The 23,426-nt window shown below is 39.0% G+C and overlaps 1 protein-coding gene across 1 annotated transcript; it reads right to left on the bottom strand.

Moving 5' to 3' along the window:
• Window positions 1-1,333: 1,333 nt before the first annotated feature.
• On the bottom strand, window positions 1,334-23,082 carry cct2 (chaperonin containing TCP1, subunit 2 (beta)). The gene is made up of 16 exons (XM_078567870.1): window positions 22,948-23,082; window positions 20,279-20,353; window positions 13,828-13,893; window positions 13,504-13,615; window positions 12,884-12,960; window positions 10,537-10,649; window positions 9,437-9,639; window positions 8,634-8,734; window positions 8,392-8,519; window positions 8,156-8,259; window positions 6,240-6,359; window positions 5,959-6,087; window positions 3,537-3,640; window positions 2,186-2,285; window positions 1,928-2,069; window positions 1,334-1,583 (listed from the first exon to the last, which is right to left on the bottom strand). Exons 1-16 carry the CDS (start codon window positions 22,948-22,950, stop codon window positions 1,553-1,555), a joined length of 1,608 nt encoding a protein of 535 aa, XP_078423996.1. The 5' UTR covers window positions 22,951-23,082; the 3' UTR covers window positions 1,334-1,552.
• Window positions 23,083-23,426: the final 344 nt, after the last annotated feature.

Raw genomic sequence — 23,426 nt, 5'->3', positions numbered from 1 at the left:
GTTGACACCTCCTGTAAACCCATCTTTTTGCTTACTTGTCCCATTTCCAATTTTTTTGCTTGCCATTCTCTTGGTCATTTAAATCACTCTTGCCGTAACCCCAAACTTTGCCTTTTAGTTCTCCCTCTGCCTGTATTTTTAAAACTTGTTACATCTCTAGCTTTTTCCAGTTTTGATGAAAGGGCATTGACCCAACACCTGAACATTTTCTTTCCACAGATGTTGCATGACCCAAGTATTCCCAGTATTGTTATTTCAGATTTCTAGCACTCGCAGTATTTTGCTTTTGTATACAATCTTTCCTTATGTGGGAATACCAAAGCAGGTTGTTCAAACTGGAGATCAGCTTATACCAAAACTACTTTGCACTGGCATTAAACTTGTAATTTAAACTCACCTTTAGAATCCAGATCCCTCCAAAGCCATTTTAAAAATAGCACAAATAAAATATTTCCCAGGAACCTGACAAACCAAGAGTTCGGAATGAGAAAGCTGCTCGTTTAAATTTACTTCACCCTCCCATGTTTCGCACCACAGTAATAAATGACAAATGCTCCAGCTCTTTGAAAGTCTGCTTAATATCAAAATATGTCACACCAAAAATATTCACTGCATAGTAAAACACTGAAGTTCAAAAACTAAAGGATTTACAACAGAGAAGGCGTCGCATCTGTTTGGTTGTAGCAACTCCTTAATTGGGGCTACATAAGCATCTCACTTCCCCATATCCTTTCACAGCCTTCCTTTGCATAAAGTGATCCAATTATCTCAAGCTATGCTGCAGCCTCAACCTGAAGACATCTGTAGTAAAATATTCTACACTGAACAACCTTCATGAAGTTATAACTCCCCCTTTGTGTTAATCCTGAGTTTACTACTACTGAACTGTCAAATAATAAGTAACTGCTCAAAATCTTAAAACTTCTGATGTCAGTTAATAATTTGTTCAGAGAGGATAAGATCCAATTTTTTGACCCCTTTTGATCATTGCTTTAACCATTGTTATACCTGGTATAATTCTAGTGAGTCTTTTCATTGCTGTAACATCCTTCCTCCAAGAAGCTACATAGAATACTCAAAAGTGGCCCCACCAAGGCACTATACATATTCAACATCTATTGTTTTATATTATTTTACATTCATTAACTCGATGCATAAAGTTAGAATTCCATTCATCTTAATAATATTTTTTGCTCACACTTACAGTTTCAAAGATTTATGGAAACCTGAGAGCAGAATTTTTTCTCTCTCCTATTTTGTTAATAATCTATAGTGGGTTTTGTTGATCTTTCAGGAAAATATAAACAGATGCTTCAAGTAAACAGCATAAGGATTTGTGATGACAAAACTTTAATATAAGACAACCTGAATACAGCCTCATCTTCAAGAGCCTCATCTACAAGAAAGATCTTGTAGTTAAACTGAACCAAGACTTTTACTTAAATGTGATACAGTTTTATAAATACAAATTTTCTATTTTAGTTCTATTGGGTGATGTCCCGTGTTCACTGTTGGCACGAGTCCAAATGTTCTCATTATTGATGTTCATGGCTCAGCAAGGATGGTGATCAGGTACCCGTTTCCTGAAAGAGAGATATAATCTATATTACCAATAAACATTACAATTGTACTGACCATCATATATAAATGACATTACCTGCAATGTAGAGTTTACAAATAAAAGATGCAAAGGTGCAATCAACATATAGGATCTTCTCCTACCATTGATGCATTATATATATTACTAGACTTCCATAAATTAGTGCAGGCAGGGAATTTTGAGTGGCAGCACGTGAACACAAAAAAAAACAGAATCCTGCTCAGGAAATGTTTTTCTTTTTGAGCAGATCATATGCACACAAAGCATTTTTTTGTATTTAACAGTTTTATTAATCTTAGTCAATGCCTGGCATATATAAAGCTTTACCTTGGTGCTGCTTTAATAATATCATCTACGCGAAGAATCATTTCAGCAGCCTCTGCTGCACTCAACAGTACTTGTCTCTTCACTTGGAAGCTCTCTGTAATACCCATCACTGCCATGTCCCCAATGGTGCCATTGGTCATGTCTAACAATAGAAATTGCAGATTTTTACTTATTACAGCAAATCACTTTACATAATAGCCCTGAAGTCAATTTAAATGCATTTCAAGCAAATTCAAAAAGCTCCGCTGGGTTGCTTACCTAATCCATATGTTGTTTTCCCTTCGCTATGAGCAGCTCGCAACTGAGCCACTAAATCTGCACTGTCGTACCCAGCATTATCAGCTATAATAGTGGGAAGCTGGGGGTAAAGAAAAGCATAAATGCACCATAGGTAGAGAAGTGGTTTTAAATTTAACTATACTTTTTTTTTTATACAAATAGTGTAAAGCTTAGAAATAGTACATCAAATTGATTTGTTTTTTCACAATTTGCAGGACGTATGATCCTTTTGGTACACAGGACACGTGAAGCTTTTAGATTTTCATTATAAGTACAAGAAAGTTGTGTACTCAAGCATGGTCAGGCATCATATTCAATACTGACAAGAGTCAGCTTCACAGTGTGCTAATGGTAAGCAGAGGCTTAAAATAGTGTGAGAAAATCATTGGTGTACCTCAGCCATATTTGATGTGTTCAATTCAGCACCAGTGGAACAATTTGCAGAATGACTGATCAGATGTTTATAAGCATGACATGGCTAATGTACAAGATGGAAAGAACAAGCATCGAGCCCAGCGCTATAATCTGGAACCACTGATGGGAGTGGTTATTGCTGACATTACTAACTTGGTAATTTTGTGTGGAAGAATAATTTCCCAGTAACTGGTTTTCATTGGTAGATACATTCTAGTTTTACTTGGTATCTGTGATTAGAACTTAATTTAAAAGGAATAAAGTATTAACATCTACAATCTTGTGCTTTATAGTGCAAGTGCAAACTATGACAGAAGATGGAACTCTAGGTGATTTCCCCTCCATTTCAGAGTGAATCTCAACTCTGAACACGATTTAAATTTGGTGCATAACATGGTACAGAATTGAGCTGCCCATTAAGGCCTTTCCTTTGCTCACATTGTACAGCAGCAAATGTAGGAACATTAAACCAGTATGGATAAGTACGGTCAAACTGCTACCAACTCCATTTCTGCCATAAGTGAAACATGCCTCTGGCAAAATCTTATAATATTCATAGGAACATACATTTTCTGGAATTATTGGTTTGCAAGTTATATCAGTTTTAGAAATCTGCAGTTATTAAGAAACCAAGTGGATGGCTGCAGTTAAGATTATCTACTCTCAATAGTTCAAGTTAATAGCAATCCCCATAAACACTTATTAACTGGCATGATTAAACAACAATTATAAAAGCTTAAACATCACAGGACAGTCAAGTTAGGTAACAATTGCATACAAAATTATTTAAATTATATAGTTGTGTGCATTGAACAACTCTGGTAATCAAAGCATTGAAAGTTAACTCCCTATTGAGGACAGAAGGTGGCAAGTTGGGACTGTGGAAAGCGAGGTACAACCCTGTACTGAAACTTACCATTCCTAGTGCTTTAGCGAATGACTCCATTGCTACAGCTTCTTTCCCTGGTGTTCTAACAGCCAAATCAGACACAGCTTGTGCCATTAACATCTCTGAGCTGCCTGGAGAAAGAAAAGAGTCCTATCAAAAAGGTAATTATTGTATTGCATGTTAAGAAAATCTGGAACATTAGTTGCACCCCTCAAACAAGTGAATTTGCTCAGCATTCTTTCTGAGGGTGCTTCTGATTTGAGACTAGCTTGGTGGGTCAGATGCAGGACAAGCTGACAACTTAAACTGTCAGCTTCCATATTGCTTTTGCCATTAAATTATATTCTTGAAAAATGTCAACATTAGATACACCAATCTCCTTGATGTTGGTTCACATTTTTTGCTGTGGGGTTGTGTGTACTAAGATCGTCATCCACCCAAGTCCCAACACCAATTCGGCATTCACCTCAAGCTTTCCATGCATTTAGAAATAACCTACAATCCCTTCATTTTAAAAAAGAATAAAATTAAGCAGAGAGAACATGCATCCGCCATGTTTTAAGGCAACCTGAAAATACTTCACAATTAGTGAATTACTTCTGAAACATAGTTCCGGTTTTGCATAGGCACACAGGACAAGGTGGAGAACTAAAATGTTGACCAGGACAAATATTTGCAGTTATATAACACATGTCTTTGGGTGATGTCACTAGGGGAAGCTTTTAGAAGAGAAAGCCAAGCATGGATCCTTTGGGTACCCTAGATGAGAGTGGAAGGGCACATACCAAAAACAGGGCATGGGTTTTACGAAATAAGTATTGGATAAAAATCTACGCCCATGAATCATTCAATATACAGCACTTAATCTGTTAAAAGTTTTAAAATTAGACAAATAGACAAACCATTTACCATCATTATTGTGGATTACAATTGGTAACACACATGTCAAAGTATAATAATTTTCGGAATATTTTTCTGGTTTATTGTAAAGTAGGTTTATGGGGGTAAGTACAGTTAGGTCTGTCTGTGTATGATTTAATTACATTCGGAGTCAAGTAGACTGCATGTGTTAACTCTTCAAAAGAAGCTAGGTGCTTGACATGCTAATGAGTAAAAATGAATGCTGGTTTAGCATAAAAACAAAATGTTCTGCCGAAGGGTCATGAAGACTCGAAACGTTAACCGATTTCTTCTCCACCGATGCTGCCAGACCTGCTGAGTTTTTCCAGGTAATTCTGTTTTTGTGCTGGCTTAGCATGCAAGGTGTGAAGGGGGTTTGCATTTTTAGATAAATGAAGGGAGATTAGGATTTCGAAGGGATCTCAGTCCATTTACAAACGGCCAGACAAGCAAGGGTAAGGAATGTGTTTATTTTTCCCCAAGGGTTACTGACAATGTATTGTGACAACGTGAAAGCTTTTATGTTACGAGGGAGATAGTTTCAAAGACTTATGAAACAACAGAATTTACATATTAAGAGAGAAACATATACAAAGGAGAATGAGGCTGTGTCAGGAGAAGGCATTGTGAGATCTAACAGAAGTGTGTGAAATAGTCTTAACGAAGCCTCCAGTATTTTTGCAAAAGTCTGTCTACTGAAACTGAAGCTAGAGAAAAGTCATTTGGAATTCCACAGTCCAGTGTATTGTGTTAATTTGCTGGAGCTGTTTAAAATCTAAAATTTAGCTTTGGACCGTTGCCTTAAAGGAGGTGTAACAGAGTCAGGTTACTTAGGAATTTTAGGAGTTATTATGGTAGTAATTTGTGGTTTTATGTATGTGCTCGAAGTCTTTTTTGTTAATAAATATTTTAATTTAGTTTTTTTTAAAAAAAAACTTCAAAAACCTTGGTGGGCTTCTTACTTCTGAATTCAGTGCATACATCTTGAAATAAATACAAATTGCAAAACTGTTGTGATCAAGTTTCCCTCATGGATTTGGTCCGCCTGGTACACATCTGCCATGTCATAACAGCGCATCACCAATTTCATGTAGAAACCAGTGTTTCTTGACTCATTCACTCATTAAGGAGAAATTATCTATTGAACGTAATCCCATCTAAGTGGTATTAGCAAAAAGTTAGGAGTTTTGTAAAATTCACTTGATACATTGGCTAATGAACTGGGAACCGATAAGCAGGAACTAGCATTTCCACAAATCATCTTTTTGCCATGTATCAGTTCAGTAACGAGTTTAAAAAAGCACAGCAACACAGTGGCATCAACATTCATACATTGGGTGTTACTAAATTTGTCCAAACAACACTTCAGCACTAATCAAAAACCTCTTTAAATCACTTATTTAAAAAGTGAAAGTTTGTAGGGATTCCAGTAGGGTTCAAAATGCACGGTGGGCAAAATCACAGTCCCTGTTTCAAAGTTGGCACCTTATCTAAACCTAAACTTCTGAGTGATTGGCAAGCCATCGATAAAAGTAAAAAAAAAACATACCTCCACCATGAACAGTTCTAGTTTCTTTCACTGTCTGAGCAAGTACACAGAGGGCATCATGCAAAGATCGTTCAGCCTCATCTAGAATCTGCTGAGTGGCTCCTCGAAGAACAATGGTACATGCCTCACCTTTAGGATGAGTGGAAAGATATAGTAAGTGATGCAAGTTAATATGTTAGAATTATTATACACTGTATTTTAACAACTTTATCAAGAATCTTGAAAAATATCAAATTTATTAAGCTACTTAAGGACTTGTATTAATGTGAGCAGTTACCTACCTAGCTCTACTCCAGAGAAACGAAGTAACTTGTCCTCACCAATCATGACCTCTTCAATAACCTTACAGTGTCCCAGTTTAACCAATTCAGGATGGTCAAAGGTGGAAGCAATTTCGCCACCTGAAATTAGTCACAGTAGTTCACTAAACCGTTTGAGATCAATATTCATTAAGTGCATAAACACATTTTGCTCTCTCAACACTGCCGACACTTTTTTCATATTTTAAGAATTTCAAAATTTAATTTCAAGGATGAAAATGTTACAACAGGGTGCTCTACTCCAGAAAGTCAGTGGTGAATGATAGAACTGCAGCAAATCTTTACAGACTTTTATTATCATTTATTTAGAGTTACACATTACAAGCAAGCACCTTCTAACCCAACAACCACAGTTTGTCTGTGTCTGTTTATAGTGGAATCACCAGTTAGTTAATGTCCACCACCTACATACAACTAAACAAAATAATATACAGAGATTTACAAATTTCTTCATTCTCTAAAAATGTAATGTACAAATTCAATATTTACAGCTCTGGCCTACTCAGCATTAAAAAGTATGCAAAATGCAGTCTATTTTATCATAGCACATTTTAGAGTCTGTGAAAATAGCTCTCTTGGGATTGAAGTACTCTCCTACTAGTAAAATGATCAGGGACACTGGTTTAGAGTCAAAGGTTTACTCAAAGTTCAGTGATCAGCTACTTGTGGATCACAAAAACATAGTACAATATGGCCCTATCCCTCAGTTTTTCATCACTGGAACCAGTTCTGGGGCAGGAAAGGCCTGTACAAAGGTGGATGGGTCACAACTTGGCACAGCTGGAATCAATGATCCTTGGGGAAAGGGGATATTTAAATTAATTTGGGTGGCCGCCACTGGCAGGGTCAGGATTTATTGCCCAGCCCCAATTGCCTTCAAGGTGGTGGTGGTGAGTTACTTTCTTAAGCTGCTGAAGTCTATGTAGTGTAGGATACACCCACAGTTGTTAAGGAGGGAGTTCCAGGATTTTTAGTTTCAGGACCAGAGAAGGCAAGGCAATATAGTTCCAAGTCTGGATGGTGGCAGTGTTCCCATGTGTCTGCTGCTCTTATTCTTCTAAGTGGTTGAGTCTGTAGATTTGGAAGGTGCTGTTGAAGGTGAAGGGAATGAATGTTTAAGATGGTGGCTGAGATACCAATTAAATGTGCTGCTTTGTCCTGGATGAGCAGGTTTCTGTAGAGCAAGAGCTGCTTGATAGCACTGCCAACGACGCTGTCCATCTCCTTGCTGCTAATTGTGAAGCAAGTGATGGGACGGTAATTGGCCACATTGAAATGGTCCTGCTTTTTGTGAACAGAACATTCCTGGACAATTTTCTACATTTTGAGTATAAAAGAGTTGTATCTGTACTAGAGCAGCATGGCTAGGGGCATAGCAGGTTCTGGAACACAAATCTGCAGTATTACAGCCAGGATGCTGTCAGGACCCATAGCCTTTGCTGTATCCAGTGACTTAAGCTGTTTCTTGATATCTCTCACAATTTAAAAGGTGGAGGAATAAACTACAGGCCAGGTCAGTCATTGCCAGTGATTTGGAAATATTTAGAGGCATTAATCCTGGAAGAAATTAATTGGCATTTGGAAAAGTATGGGCTTAGAAATAAATTCAAGATTTCTAGGCATTTGACAACAAATTCATCATATATTATGAAATACCAGGCAAAATTGCCACATAAACTGCTATTTTGAAAAAAGAAATTAAATTTAAGGTTTAAAAAAATTAAGACCAGAATGTCTGGAAAATAAAATACTAAGAAATTAAAGGATAATGAGCAGATATATGCAAAGCAGATACCAATCTTTTGAAAGAAATGGTTCTGATGCTGCCCACTCAACTACAGGGCAAATGTGTCTTACAAGTTACTTCTTTGCCTTACCAGTTACAAGTGCAAGTCGCTCAATTCCAGAAAAGTCAGCATGTTCAATAGCCATGACACCTGCAGCACCAAACAACTGTTCAGGGTAATTATAAATGAGCTGCCTGAAATAAAGAAATGGAAATGTATTCATATACTGTTGCTTTTACTGCAATACTGAATTGAAAGAAAAGCAGCTCATTAATACAAATGATTTGCAAATCATAATGTTCTTAAAATAAAAATGCCATGACTACCTATTGATAAAACAATTAATCCCATGTTTCAGGATTCGTTCCACCTTTTCTTTCATTTTTTCCTTTTCAGCCAGTTCAATTTCTGCAACTTTTGCAGTAGAATCTACTCGCACACGCGAACCAAATATCTGTCAAAACATACAATATGAACAAATGTAATTCTAGTCACTTGTCCTTGCCTACTGGAGGCATGCAGTTTCATTAAGACCACAGAAACTGAACCCCAGACAATTCTCACCCACCTTAATTTTATCTGTGTCCATACTGGTGTTCGCTATCAGTATTTTTGCATTTTCAATTCTCTTTGGTTGGTTAACTCCAATTTTCTTATCTAAAAGAAAACCTGCAAACAATTGGACATACTTATTTTAAGATTTGAACAGTCTTGATGAGATCGATATTATCTTGATCTGACTAATCTCATCATTGAACATCATTACCATTTTCCAAAAACTCAAATGCTCCTTGAACTACTCATATTTATGCACTAGCCCTGCAAAATTTGTAGCAAGGATGACAAAAAAATTCCATTAATTATTGGTCAGCAGAATGAATAAATACCATATGGCTCATATCAACATCACAGCTAATTTTAATCTTGCAGATTTGGAAATGAAGGCAAGGAGAATTTGTTCAAATTATCCCTTCCCTCATTTGTGCAACACAGAAATAAATATTCAGCCACAAATGCACAGCATACACCAGCAAAAGATCTTGAAGACTTGGATTTAAGTAGGGTGGCTTGGTCCCATAAACTATGGGGTTTCTAATTATGAAAACGAGAAAGCCTGGGAGGGGGTTAGGACAGATAGGAAATATAGTTGTGGAAATCCACAAGATGCGTGCAAGAATATTGTTGAAATTAGACACGCACTGTCATGAATTCGAAGTAAACTGCATCAGGATTACACTAAAAGCTATTTTTAAATTACATTCTGGTATCATTATTTCAGACATCACTTAATCATTCTAAGGGGAACTCAAATTTTTTCTACTAGAAACTTATCTAGATTATAACATTTTTTCATGAATTTTGAAATGTTACCTTCATCCAGGTAGGAATCAATTAAGCTCCCTCCAAGTTTCTTAATCACATGAATAGCTTCAAGGTTGCCAGAACCTTTTAGCCTGACCACAGCTTCCACTGCCAGACTAGAAAAGTGACTTTTGTGATGAGTCAGCAGCTTGGAAGAGAGCGTGGTCCTGGCAATATTCATCAGGTCTTCACAGAATTTTGCTTCATCATCCCTGATAATAAAAAGGAGCCAGAGGGACGTCAAGAACATTTATAATTGCAAGGTAACGTAATTGTACAAGTACTCTAATTTATTATTTGCACCACCAATCTCATTTCAATTCTTTCAACTACTCAATTATGCAATCCAATATAAAAAGCCCTAATGATTAACATCAAACGATGCAAGGGGTAAACTGTAACCAGTTCAGTTTTTAAAACTGGGAAGTCACAGTATGTATTTCTATACCCGAGCACGAAGATATGAAGATCAGCAAATTATATGCAATCATTCTCTCCCCAACCAATAAGAATAGTCATGCCCATGGACTAGCTGAATATGCTAAATTGAAGTTTATCCAAGGCCAGTGATATGTTGGACTTCTGTTCTATCGTAAATGCAAACTGAAGAGCAAAGAATGAGATATTCCCTAAAAAAAAAATGCATTCATACAAGTCTTCCCTACGTAATTGGAAAACTAAGGGAAAGCATCTAACAGCAGCACAGGCTATAAATGTGTTAATTATTGGCTGATGATCAAAAAATCTTTTTAAATAGAAAATCTGAACTACTTGAGATTTTTTCTAGCATCAGCATATGCTATCTGAAATCCAAGTATATAAATCAAAATTGAAAACTTTAAAAGATGGTTCTAGACTAGTTTCTTTAATTCAAAGCATTTTTAAAATAACCTATCAGATCCAAAATAACTTAAGACTAAGTAGTTATCAATGAATTTCCAAGATCTTAAAACTGGGAAATTTGGCTAAAGGAAAATTAAGATTTTGCCTTGCAACATTTACTAAATGTTGAGTTAGTTAGAATGAAACTGCTTGATAAGGAAGATCCCTTTACTTTTTATATTCTAAGTCTTTTTTTCTAAATAAAATAAAGTACAAAATGATCTCACCCATGATCCACTGCAGCTTTTTTCAAAGCATCTCTTGCTGCTTGAGTTGCTTTCCTCCAGCCTGCAATAATTGTCTGAGGATGAAGCTTTTTAGCAATAAGTAATTCTGCTTCCTAAGAAGATAAAAAAAGGCCTATAGAATCGAACTCAGAAATAAAATCGCTTAGTACCAAATTTTATTGACAGCTAACCAAGCATATTATAGTAACATTTCCAATCAAACAACTGACTGGATTATTTGGAAGCAGAAAATTCCTCAGCGATAGCGAATAGTCCATTAATTAAATATTTAAGGCCGACAATTAATACCTGAGAGCAATTTAAACAAAATTCACAAAAAACATTCCTTTGCAGTAAGATTGCTGATTATATATGATTTCTTTAAAAAACACAACCAATATGCAATGAGAACATAAGCACAAACAATACAGAAATGGAGCTTATGTTAATTACTTCCTATGTAAACAAAACAGATTATTACACTGATGCATTAAACCACTGTCAGAGCAGTGTTACAGCAGTGATTCACTCAACGTCAAGCTTCCAAACTCAATGACAAGACTCAATTTGGAGGCCATGTGAATTATCTTGTGCATCCCCTAGTGGCAGTTGCAAAGTGGCATTTGTGGAAGTATTAATCCAACTTACTCCAACTTTCCATTCTGCTGTCAGAGGCAAATGTACTTATTTACTGTTGCCATTAAGAATCAGTTAACATGAAAATTCACATTAAAGATATCTCTGACAATGCAGCATTCTCTTCATTATTAAGCATTATCCTGGATTGATGTTTGAAAACTGGCTCACAAGTGAGCACACTGCCATCGAGCCAAGGTGATAATGTAAAACTCATCAACTGGCTCAGCTTCACGGTCTCCAGCAGCTTCGATTCAGTCACCACGTCTTCCTAGTCAAAACTCCTTAATGTCAAGATTGTCCAAATTGCTTTTACCTCTCAGACCTCCAGCACTCCTTAGATAACATTCACAACTGAAAAAATCTTGGAACTTACAAGACCACCTCACTTAGACTTTGAAAACTGAATACTGTGTCCTTCATTTCCCCAACTTCCAGCTTTCCCTCTGGCCTTCCATCCTTTGCAGTTACTGTTTCATCATATCCCAGTTCACTTATCAGATCCATGAAATCCACACACTACTTGCTCCGTCAATGGACTCCAGTCCCAGATTCTCATAGCCAGCCTCCTCACCTGCATAATGGCAACATCAAACACTATCTATTTCACCTGCAACTGGCCCATCATTCTCTTCCTCAAAAATACATCCTAAACTTTGCCATGCTTTCCAACTACCAACCTGTATGTCAAACATTCCCATCCCCTCCAAAGACTTGGAAAAATTGTCTATATATTCTTATCTTTCACCACTCCTTATTGGAGACTCCCTAATACGGTTTCCAATTTGCCCAAAGCAACAAGGCAATAAATCAAAATCACAAATGATATTTTGAGAGTATGTTACTGCTGTGTCTCAGCTGCCTTCAATATTCAACCAATCTGTCCTCTATAAAATATGCACAGAAGGTCATTTAAAGCTATAGCTCTGAGAAAGTAATGATAGGACATAAATGTATAATGTGAAAAGGCGTGAGGCCCTAAATTCTGTTTGGCAATCAATTCAAAAAACGTTGGTCATATAACATCAGACAGCACTGCATGCTCTGGTAGCATCAGACACAAGACTGATGCATACTACTGCTCTGTAGAGGTGCATTAGATCAATGATTTACCAATAATAAATTAAGTGACAAAATAGTGTTTCTAGCTTTTAAAATCTGTTAAAAGGGTAAAAGACTTATCCAACCCTATGCTCTTGTGCTCTGGGAATTTTAGTCACACACCCCTGCCCCAACCCTATGGTCTCCATGCTCCTCCTACTTCCTGGCTCTTAGTATCCACTGTACCCCTTTCCTCACAATCATAAAATGCTCTGAGGCATGCAAAGAGCATTATCGACCTGGAAGTTGTTGCCCTTCATTATTCAAAACATTCATTAGAATTTCAAAACATTTAAGGCATTCTTGTGCAAAGAAATACCATTAGTGCAATTTGGAATATATAGCAACATAGCCATCAAAATGGAGATATATTAATGGGTACTCAATTGTTTGCATATTTTATTCTGGCATTTAATACACACCAGCAAATACATCCTATTTATAATACCCTAAGATTAACATTTTTAATCATTTCCCATTATAAATTAACAAGCAGGTAACCTCTAAACAATCAATTGCTGGCAAAATACAAAAATGTTGAGATTGCAAAAGGATTCTTTTTTCTTTTGGCAACATTTTGCAATTGCACAAACTGAAAGCATTCACTTACCCTCAAGAGTTCGGCTGCTAACACTGTCACAGATGTCGTTCCATCTCCAACTTCTTCATCTTGTACCTTGGACAGCTCTGTTGGTAAGAGAACAATCAACAAACTATTTTCATTTTTTAAAACTCTCCAGCTAGGAATGTCGCTCAGCCAAGGTAATATGCTTTTCCTTCTCTACTCTACCCAAAATTATTGGTCTACCAAGCACCAACCCCAAAAAAGTCCAAACCAAACAAAAAAAAAAATCCTTTCAAGTTAACTTTAAGCAAATTTGAATACAGTATGCCAGTGTTGCCTCCACAAATGTACATATCTTATTTGCTTGCCAATATGAGGCTAACTACATGGTGCTCTCTTTGGGAGAATTTCCTGCAACAACTCATTCACTGAGCTTGAAGTGCTTGTATAACAGTACATTGAAAAGCTACAGCATAATACTTAGGCTGTAGAAACATTCAACTCAGACTAATGCACATTTCTACCCAGGGACAAATTAAGTTGAAGGACGATAGAACTGATACATTATTTAACAGGTCTTTCCCAATTCTACTTTTGAATCTAGCAATATAATTTCAAGGATTGTTTAAATTTTGTGTACAAGATCAATAATCATATTAACTTACCAACCAAAATTCTAGCTGCTGGGTTATCAACACCAATAGCTTTAAGGATTGTTGCTCCATCATTGGTCACTGTCACAGAAGAATCTCTTCCTCCACTCAGCAGTATCTTGTCCTAAAACAGGAATAAAAATTATTTTTTGGGTCTTGTATCCAGTCATAGAATAAATAACACTTTAAATATGCAACACCAACAGAATGTTCTTTCCTGTAAATGTTCAATGCTAAAATTAAAAGGTAGGGCAAATAACAATAAAAAAGCCTATAAACTCATCAAAAAGTGTACACAGAACTAAATTTACATTAAACCTGAATTTGGCTACTTACCATGCCTTTTGGACCCAAAGTACTTTTAACCAAATCTCCAACTGCAATGGCACCGACAAAAGACGACTGAAACAAATCATATACATAATGCTGAAAAGGTTTTATCCAATGCAACATAAATAAAATTCACTACACAACAGGATAAATTGTCAATAGCTTCATTTCCTGTGTTTGGTCAGCTCTGGATCAGCTCTCAAATCAGTCCAATTAATTTCTAACAAGCCACTAAAAAGTGCATGTAATTGACATTGATTAGTGATGTGATGGAAGTGCCAACAGTAAGGAGAAAGGAAGAAAAATATACCAGTCCAGGATTCCAATGAAAGTTGGAAAAGTCACATTGGAACGAGGCTTTGAATAAGAGTGCTGGGAGTTGGGTGAGTAAGGGCACCTTAGTCTCTTTCTAAAAATCTAGTTTGTTTGTATTTAACATCTAAATGAAATTTCCTGTTTAAATTCGAAATTTCACCCAGGCTTAAGCAGGGATATACAAGCTCTCCACTAGAGAGCAGTTGAAGTTAACAAATTAAGGAAACTAGATGAAACTGTTTTTCTATACCTGGGGCTGAGCTAAGTCTTTAGTTTCAAAGTTTACAAATACAGGCCTCTCAGTGCAACTTGGCACAGGAGTGCAACTTTGAACAAGAATGCTGGGAGTTGGGTGAGTGAGAGAATTAGGTGAAGGAGGTGCTCCTTTGCTTTTCCAACCTTTTCGCCCTATAGGAATTGGTTCTTACTCTACTACAGGGGATGAAGTTTGGCGAGTATCTGGTAAGTGGTTAAGGTCCATTCTATCCTTAAACTTTAAAAATAGTCCACGAACTGGTGGTAAGGTTAATAAAATATATAAGGGGAAAATAATTAATTGAATTAATTAAATTCATTAATTAAACTAATTAATTAATTAAAATAATTAAGCAGCTAATTTAAACACATTAAGCATGGCAGGACAGGTGATGTGTCACAGCTGTAACATGGGAGAGCTCCTGGGTATCATTGTGATCCAGGGCAAACACGTCTGCAGTAAGTGTTTGCGGCTCGAGGAGCTTCGGCTCAGAATCATTGAGCTGGAGGCCGAGCTGCAGACACTGTGATGCATCAGGGAGGAGGAAAGTTACCTGGATGCTTTGTACCAGGAGGCAGTCACACCCCTTAGGATAGGGTCTTCTTAGGTTAGGGACAGGAGGGTATGACTGTGAGTAATGCAGGCAAGGGGATCTAGAGGGCAGGAGTCCAGCCTTTGCAATTGTCCAACAAGTTTGAGGTTCTTTCAGCTTGTTGGGACGTTAGTGGGGGCTGCCAGGTGGATGAGCTGACTGGCCATTGCACTGTGGCACAGGAAGCCATTCAAGTGGAGGGAGCAAAAAGGAATGTAGTAATAGTAGGAGACAGTAGAGTGGGGGGAATTAAACTGGCAAATTACGTTCAGGGATAGGTCAATAGGGATGCAGTGGCAGACATTTAAAGGGTTACATTCCAACAAGAAAGAAAAATTCCAAGGGAGGACCCAGCACCCGTGGTTAACTAAAGTTAAAGATAGTATCAAACTTAGTGAAAAAGCATATCATTGCACAAGAATATGAAAAGCAACAGAGAATGGCTAGAAGAATAATGAAAAGGCAAAAATTAGAACACGGGAGAAAGCTAGCTAGGAAGATAAAAGCAGATAGTAAGAGTTTCTATAGATTTTTTTTAAAAAGTTGAGCAATGGTCCTTTGGAAAGTGAGTCTGGGGAAATAATAATGGAAAATAAGGAGATGGCAGATGAATTGAATAAGTATTTAGCATCAGACTTCACTATAGAAGGTACAAGAGAGTAACTAGGGAAAGAGTAGGGCCAATTAGGGGCTATAAAGGTAATGTGTGTGTGGACCTGGAAGACGTGGGTGCAGTCCTCAATGAATACTTTACATCAGTCTTCACAATGGAAAAGGACGATGCAGATATAAACGTCAGGAGGACTGTGAAATATTAAGAGGAAATTAACATAGAGAGGAGGTACTAGAGGGTTTAGCAGCCTTAAAAGTGGATAAATCTGCAGGCCCAGATGAGAGGTATTCAAGGCTGTTGAGGGAGGCAAGGGAAGAGATATCAGGGGACCTGGCAGTAATTTTCAAATCCTGTTTAGCCACACGTGAGGTGCCAGAGGACTGCTAACGTTGTCCCATTATTAAAAAAAAGGAAGGTATAGACCAGGAAATTATAGGCCAGTCAGTCTAACCTTGGTGGTGGGGAAGTTACTAGAAAGAATTCTGAGACACAGAATACATCTGCACTTGAAGAGACACGAATTAATCGGGGATAATCAGCATGGATTTGTTAATGGAAAGTCATGTTTGACATTTGATCAAATTTTTTGAGGAGGTAACTAGGAATGTTGATGAGGATGCATTTGATGTGGTCTACATGGACTTTAGCAAGGCTTTTGATAAGGCCTCTCATGGCAGACTGGTCAAGAAAGTAAGAGCCCATGGGATCCAAGGCAAAGTTGTACGTTGGATCCAAAATTGGCTGAGAAACAGAAAGCACAGGGTAATTGTACAGAGATGTTTCTGTGACTGAAAGTCTGTTTCCAGTGGTGGGGCGCTTGCTGTTTGTGGCATACATATATGATCTGGACTTAAATGTAAGGGGTATGATCATGAAGTTTGCGAATAACACGAAAATTGGTAGGGTGGTAAACAGCAGGAGGATATCAATGGACTGGTCAGGTGGGCAGAGCAGTGGCAAATGGAATTCAACCCAGAAAAGTGTGAGGTAATGCACTTGGGGAGGGCTAACAAGGCAAGGGATTATACTATGAATGGCAGGACCCTGGAAAGTACTTGAAGATCAGAGGGACCTTAGTGTGCGTATCCACAGAGCCCTGAAGGTAGCAGAGCAGGTAGATAAGGTGGTTAATAAGGCATATGGGATACTTGCCTTTATTAGCTGAGGCATTGAATACAAGAGCAGGGAGGTTATGGTGGAACCGTGCAAAACACTGGTTAGGCCACAACTGGAGTACTGCGTGCAGTTCTGGTCACCACATTATAGGAAGGATGTGGTTGCACTGGAGAGGGTGCAGAGGAGATTTACCAGGAAGCTGCCTGGGCTGGAGGGTCTGAGCTATGAGGAAAGATTGGATAGGCTGGGGTTGTTTTCCTTGGAGCAACGAAGGTTGAGAGGGGACCTGATAGAGGTGCATAAGATTATGAGGGACATAGATAGGGTGGATAGGAAGGCACTTTTTCCATTAGTAGAGGGGTCAATAACCAGGGCACATAGATTTAAGGTAAGAGGTAGAAGGCTAAGAGGGAAGTTGAGGAGAAATTTCTTCACCCAGGGGGTGGTGGGAGTCTGGAACTCTCTGCCTCAAAGGGTGGTTGAGCCAGAAACTCTCGTAACATGAAATATTTATATATTCACTTGCTTTGCCATAGCCTCCAGGGCTATGGGCCAAGCACTGGAAAATAGGGTTAGTGTGGTCAGTCCTTTGTTGACCAACCCGGACATGATGGGCTGAATGGCCTCCTTGTTCTGTAGGCGTCTATGGGTCTACAAGCAACATCCCAATAGCTGTAAATAAGGAGGTGCAAAGGAGCTTCATGAAGAGATATTAATGCATATAATGTTTTTGGAAATTATTTTTTTAAATAGAGATGTAGTCTGTGTGCGTGTGTGTGTTAATTGGATTAAAGCCAGCTAGTCTGGGTGCATTGTATAGTAGTTTTGAGATGTAAACAGAAAGGTAAAGGGTGTATTTGCATTTTGTTGAATAAACCAAAGATTGGGGGTGCAATCTTGCACCTAGCTAGGAGAAATCAAGCAATATGTTTATATTACTAATAAAATTGGTACTATGAAAGGGGCTTTATTGTTAGAAGAGGTAGAGTTCAAAGTGCCTGGTGATACAATGAGAATTTGCATTCAAAGGGGAGGCTAGGTATAACAGAAAGGAGTTTGTGTGTGAAGGGCAGGGGCATGTAAGATTTAAGCCTGTAAGCCTACAACTGTCTGTGAAGGAACCAAATTGAAAGGAACCTCATTTTGAATTTGTATGGTGAAAATGCTTAGCCTGGTGTCTGGTTAAGTCTATTGGTTATTGTTGCCTTCATGAAGATTAATTTGGGAATTTATAAGTTATGATAGTAGTAATTTGTAGCCATGTGTATGTTTTAATTTGTGGTAAATTAATAAATATCTAATTTAGTCTGATATAAAAACCTCTGGCGAACTGGTGGTCTTATTCCTGAATTTAGAGCTGCAACTCAAAACATACCAATTGAAAATATAGGTTATGACAGTTGTTTAAAGTTTCCTTCTGGGATTTTAAATAACTCAGCCTTTACAAACTGCTGTATCATAACAGAGAGCAAGGAACTCAAAATTACAGTCACCAGGGAAGTGGTACCGAGCAAATTGACAGAGCTGTGGGCTGTCAAGCCCCCAGATCCTGATGGACTTGGTCCTAGGATCTTAAAAGAAGTGGCTAGTGAGATAGTTAATGCATTGGTTTTAATTTTCCAAAATTCCCTAGATTTGGGGAAGGTTCCATTAAATTGAAATATAACAAATGTAACTCTTTTATTCAAAAGGGAGGAAGACAAAGCAGGAAACTACAGGCCAGTTAGCTTAACATGTCATATGGAAAATATTAGAAGTCGTTGCTTAGACGTTATAGCACAGCACTTAGATAAAGTCATGATAATCAGGCAGAGTCAACATGGTTTTGAGAGAGGGGGAAATCATGTTTCACCAATTTACTGGTGTTCTTTGAAATAGTAACATGTGCTGTGGATAAAGGAAACCGGTGGATGTATCGTACATAGATTTCCAGAAAGCATTTGATGAGGTGCCACGTCAAAGATTGTGAAAAATAAAAGCCTATGGTGTAGGGATAGCAGATTGGCTAGCTAACAGGAAACAGTAGGCATAAATGGGTCATTTTCGGGTTGGCAAGATGTAATGAGCAGTGTGCCACAGGGATCAGTACTGGGGCCTCACCTTTTTACAATTTATATAAATGACTTGGATGAAGGGACCAAAGGTATGGTTGCTAAATTTGCTGATGACACAAACATAGGTCAGAAAGTAAGCTGTGAAGAGGACCTAAGGAGGCTACAAAGGAATATAGATAGGTTAAGTGAGTGGGCAAGGGTCTGACAAATGGAGTACAATATGTGCAATGAAATTGTCCATTTTGGCAGGAAGAATAAAAAAGCATATTATCTAAATGGTGAGAGATTGCAGAGCACTGAGATGCAGAGAGATTTAGGTGTCCTAGTGCATGAATTGCAAAAGGCTAGTTTGCAGGCACAGCAAGTAATTAGGAAAGCTAATAGAATGTTATCATTTATTGCAAGGGGAATTGAATACAAAAGTAGAGAGGTTATGCTTCAGTTATACAGGGAACTGGTAAGATCAGATCTGGAGTACTGTGTACAGTATTGGTGTCCTTATTTAAGGAAGGATGTAAACGCATTGAAGGCAGTTCAGAGAAGGTTTACTAGACTAATATCTGCAACGGGAGAGTTGTCTTATGCAAGCTAAACTTGGATCCGCCAGAGTTTAGAAGAGTAAGAGGTGACTTCATCGAAGCTTACGAGATCCTGAGGGGTCTTGACAGGGTATATATGGAAAGGATGTTTCTTCTTGTGGAAGAATCTAGAACTAGGCCACTGTTTAAAATAAGGAGTCATCCATTTAAAACAAGAGATGAGGAGAAATATTTTCTCTGAAGGTAGTGAGTCTTTAGGATTCTGATCCTCAAAATGTGGTGGAAGTAGAGTCTTTGAATACTTTTAAGGCATAGGTAGATAAATTCTTGATAAGCAGGTGAGTAGCTACGAATATGGAGTTGAGGTTATAATCAGATCAGCCATGGTCTTACTGAATGGTGGTGCAGGTTTGAAGGGCAGAATGGCCTACTCCTACTCCTAATTTGTAGATGTGTTTTTCCAGGACATTATGATGGAATACTTTGAACCATACAGAAATCTCCTTAGACCACTCATCCCATTATTGACCTCTGAGCAACAATCCCTCTAAGTTGTGTAACTGCACAGTAATCATGAAGGTATTATGCAGACTGCTCACAAGCTGTTCCCTTTAAGATGTCGTTCATATATAAACATTGAATAAGTGGAGCACAAAGAAAATTTAGGATTATTGCCTCTGAACATTAATTGCATTATAGGGAATGAAACTAACAGTTCAACTACACTACAATAATCAGTTATGTTCAATCCAAATCTTGAATTCAGACATAAAAGTGACAAGATTATTAGTAAATAAGTACAAAAATGATTTCATTCTGAGCTCTACTGCTATTTTCAGCTAATCACATCTGCCCACTACTGCTACAATTTTGCTTTTAAACTTTTTCCAGACTGAATGTTTGTTAGATGTATTATTCCCATTTGCCAAAACAAAAAAACTTGGACCTCTTAAACAAGGAATTATTGCTTACCAGACGGGCTGTCTCAGCTTTTTCTTCATCGGCACCAGCTTTGAAGATATTCACAGGAGCAAATGAAAGGGAAGCCTATATAAAAAAGAAACTTAAAAGTAATTTCAAATGTAGCGAATTACCATCCCCACAGCATTTTTTAATTTATTTATCCCAACTTCTAAATACTACTGTATTGAAAAGTTGAACCACCTGTATTTGCTTGAATAATGCCAATCAAGTGCAGGTGCATCAGATTTAAGTGCAGGGATTTAAAACCTTACAACCTTAAGCCGCAGTGCTCAATAGAACATAGCTGAGCAGCTCTAGTTACACAGCACAGCAATTTCCCTAACAGCTAGTAAGAATACAGCAGTAAACAGAAAAGCAGCCACTGCAATTATTTTCCGTCCTATGAGCACTGCACCAACTCTCTTTTTGGCTTTTCGTATCTCTAAACACGACCATGTCAATGTTCTGGGCGGCCTCCCATCTTCAACATTTCATACACTAGCACTCAACCAAAACTCTGCTTCCCATATCTTAATGCTTTATTTTCATTATCTATCACTGCTGTACTTACTGACCTACATTGGTTCCTAATCCACTAATATCAATTTTTAATACACAAGGAACACAATCCTTGTGTTCAAATCCTCCATAGCCTCACTCTTCCCTCTCCCGGTAACTGCCTCCAGCCCTTTAGCCTTCTGAGAACTCTGCATTCCTCAAATTCTGGCCTCTTGAAAATGCTGCATTTCCTTCGAAAGCCAAAACTTCAACTGTTTCAGTCCCGGACTTCCTAAGCTTTTCCCCTTCTTACAAGGCTCATCTTAAAACCTATAACTTTGACCAAGCATTTGGACACCTGTTCTAATGTCTCCGTCAATTTTTAAAAACATAAAAAATGTACAGCACAGGAGGAGCCCATGCAGCCCATCATGTTTGTGCCAGCTGAAAAGGTGTTATTCAGTCTAATTCAACTTTATTGGCCCGTAGCCCTGAAGGTTACAGCACTTAAGCTGCATAAGACAAAACAAAAAAACTTGGACCTCTTAAGAAGCAGACCGTTCAGCCATCAAGTCTGCTTGGCCATTCAATGAGATCATGGCTGATCTGCTAATCCTCAACTCCACTTTCCTGCCTTTCTCCCATAACTGTTGATTCCCTTACTGATTTAAAACGTGTATCTCAGCCTTGAATATACTTAACGACCCATCCTCTACAGCCCTCTATGGTAAGAATTCCACCGATTTATAGCCCTCAGAAGAAATTCCTCCTCATGTCTTAAATGGGCGACCCATCACTCTGAGATTATGCCCTCTGGTCCTAGACTCTCCCACAAGGGGAAACAACCTCTCAGCATCTGACCTGTCAAGCCTCATAAGAACCTTTTATGTTTCATTAAGGTCACCTCTCATTCTTCTAAATCCCAATGAGTACAAGCCCAGCCTATTCAACCTCTCCTCATAAGAAAATCCCTCCATACCCAGGGTTTTAAAAAAAAAATGCAAAGGCTTCTGCTTCTACCAACGTTTCAGGTAGTGAAATGTTCCACCACCTCCGGGATGAACTATTTCCTCAATTTCCCCTCAAAACCTTCTGCTACTAATTTTAAATCTATGCCCCTGATGATTGATCTCTCTGTTCAGGGGAATAGTCCTTCCTATCCACTCCATTTAGGCTTTGCAATTTTATCCACCTTGAGCAAATCTCCCTCATCCTCCTCTGTTCCAAAGAAAGCAACGTCAGCCTATGCAATCATTCCTCAATGCTAAAATTCTTTATTCCTGGCAGCATCCTTGTAAATCTAGTCTGGACCCGCCCTGGTACTTTCATATCCTTCCTTTAGTGCGGCGTTCAGAACTGTAGGCAGTACCCGAGCAGTGACCTATTATTGTACAGAGCTCTGGCACAACCTCAAGCTCCAGCAGAGGAGCATGAACTGCTGCGTGGACTAATCGGGCTGTTTCTGTGCCGATTATCCTGTGTTAAGTACGTAACTTACCAACTTTTGTATTGTGTACTTCTGCTAATAAAGTATCCCATATATCTAGAGAACCATTTCGACCTAGCCTGATAAAAAGGTCCATGAATTGACTTGGGGGCGTTTGGTGACGATACCGGTGCTATAAAAATGCAAGTAGCAGTGGTAGTTGCTGAGCGCGGTGCAATTTATTCGCATTTTGCAGAATTGAGTGTCTCGGAGAGATGGGCCGCGCCTGCGCACTGACTCAGGATAACACTCCACCCCAGAAGGGCTAGAACTTTCCGTGATGCCGCTTTGTCCGCTCTCCAGATCGACATCGGGACAACCTCCTGCCTCAGACTCCGCGTTCGACAAAATAAAACGGCCAATTTTCTCCCCAGGCCGGGGGCTCCTACACCACCGTTTAATTTTCTGCTACTCAAGCCGATCCCTAAATCTAAACGCCTAAACAAATCCTCCCTCCCTCCCCGGGATCAGCCACCGCCTCCACCGGGAGGGAGGAGGGAAAAGTGAGGCGGCCCAGAGACGGTGCGTGAGCGCAACACGTGCTCAGCCGGGGAGGACAAAAGGTTCAAATCCCCTCCGCCAACCGACCAAAATCGTGGGAAAATACACATCGCCGAAACCACTGTCGGAAGGGCCACCCCGGCTATAGCTGCCGGTGTCAAAGACCCCGGGCGCTCCGACACCAGCCACCTACCATGATGAAAGCCCAAGCGTCGCCGTTCCCTCTGCCTCTGCCCAACCGCCGGATGCTGCGTCACCTTAACCCGGCTGCTATCCGCACCCCGCGAGCTCTAACTGTAGTCTCCGCCCCCTGAGACCCGGCTGTAATCCGTGCCTCCCAAACCCCGGCTGTAGTCCCCACCCCGTGAGCCCCGCCCCCCAAGCTCCGGCTGTAATCCCCGCCCTCTGAGCCGGGCCGCGAGCTCCGGCTGTAGCCCCCGCTCCCCACCCGGCCCCGCTGTGATCAGAATTTTAACGGCACGGAAGGCCATTCGGCCCATCGTGTCTGCACCGGCTCACCAAATGAGCATTATGAGCTATGCCGTGGCCCTCCCCTTTCCCCTGCATATTGTTTCTATTCAAATAATCTAAGGCCCCTTTGAATGACTTGACTGAACTACACTTCCAGGCAGTGCATTCTAGACCCAAACCACTAGTTGTGTGAACAAGTTT

This window comes from Cetorhinus maximus, chromosome 22 (assembly GCF_964194155.1).
Source record: "Cetorhinus maximus chromosome 22, sCetMax3.hap1.1, whole genome shotgun sequence".
Lineage (NCBI taxonomy): Eukaryota > Metazoa > Chordata > Chondrichthyes > Lamniformes > Cetorhinidae > Cetorhinus > Cetorhinus maximus.
The sequence above is the reverse complement of the archived record's forward strand: the minus strand, read 5'-3'. Positions and strand labels throughout refer to the sequence as shown.

Bases quoted from the DNA above. Each gene is read 5' to 3' on its own strand.
- cct2 (XM_078567870.1), bottom strand. The intron at 13,616-13,827 runs GTAAGTAGCCAA...TTCCTGTTTTAG, and splicing joins CTTTGGGTCCAAAAGGCATG to GACAAGATACTGCTGAGTGG. The intron at 6,088-6,239 runs GTAGGTAACTGC...CTCATCCTAAAG, and splicing joins TTTCTCTGGAGTAGAGCTAG to GTGAGGCATGTACCATTGTT.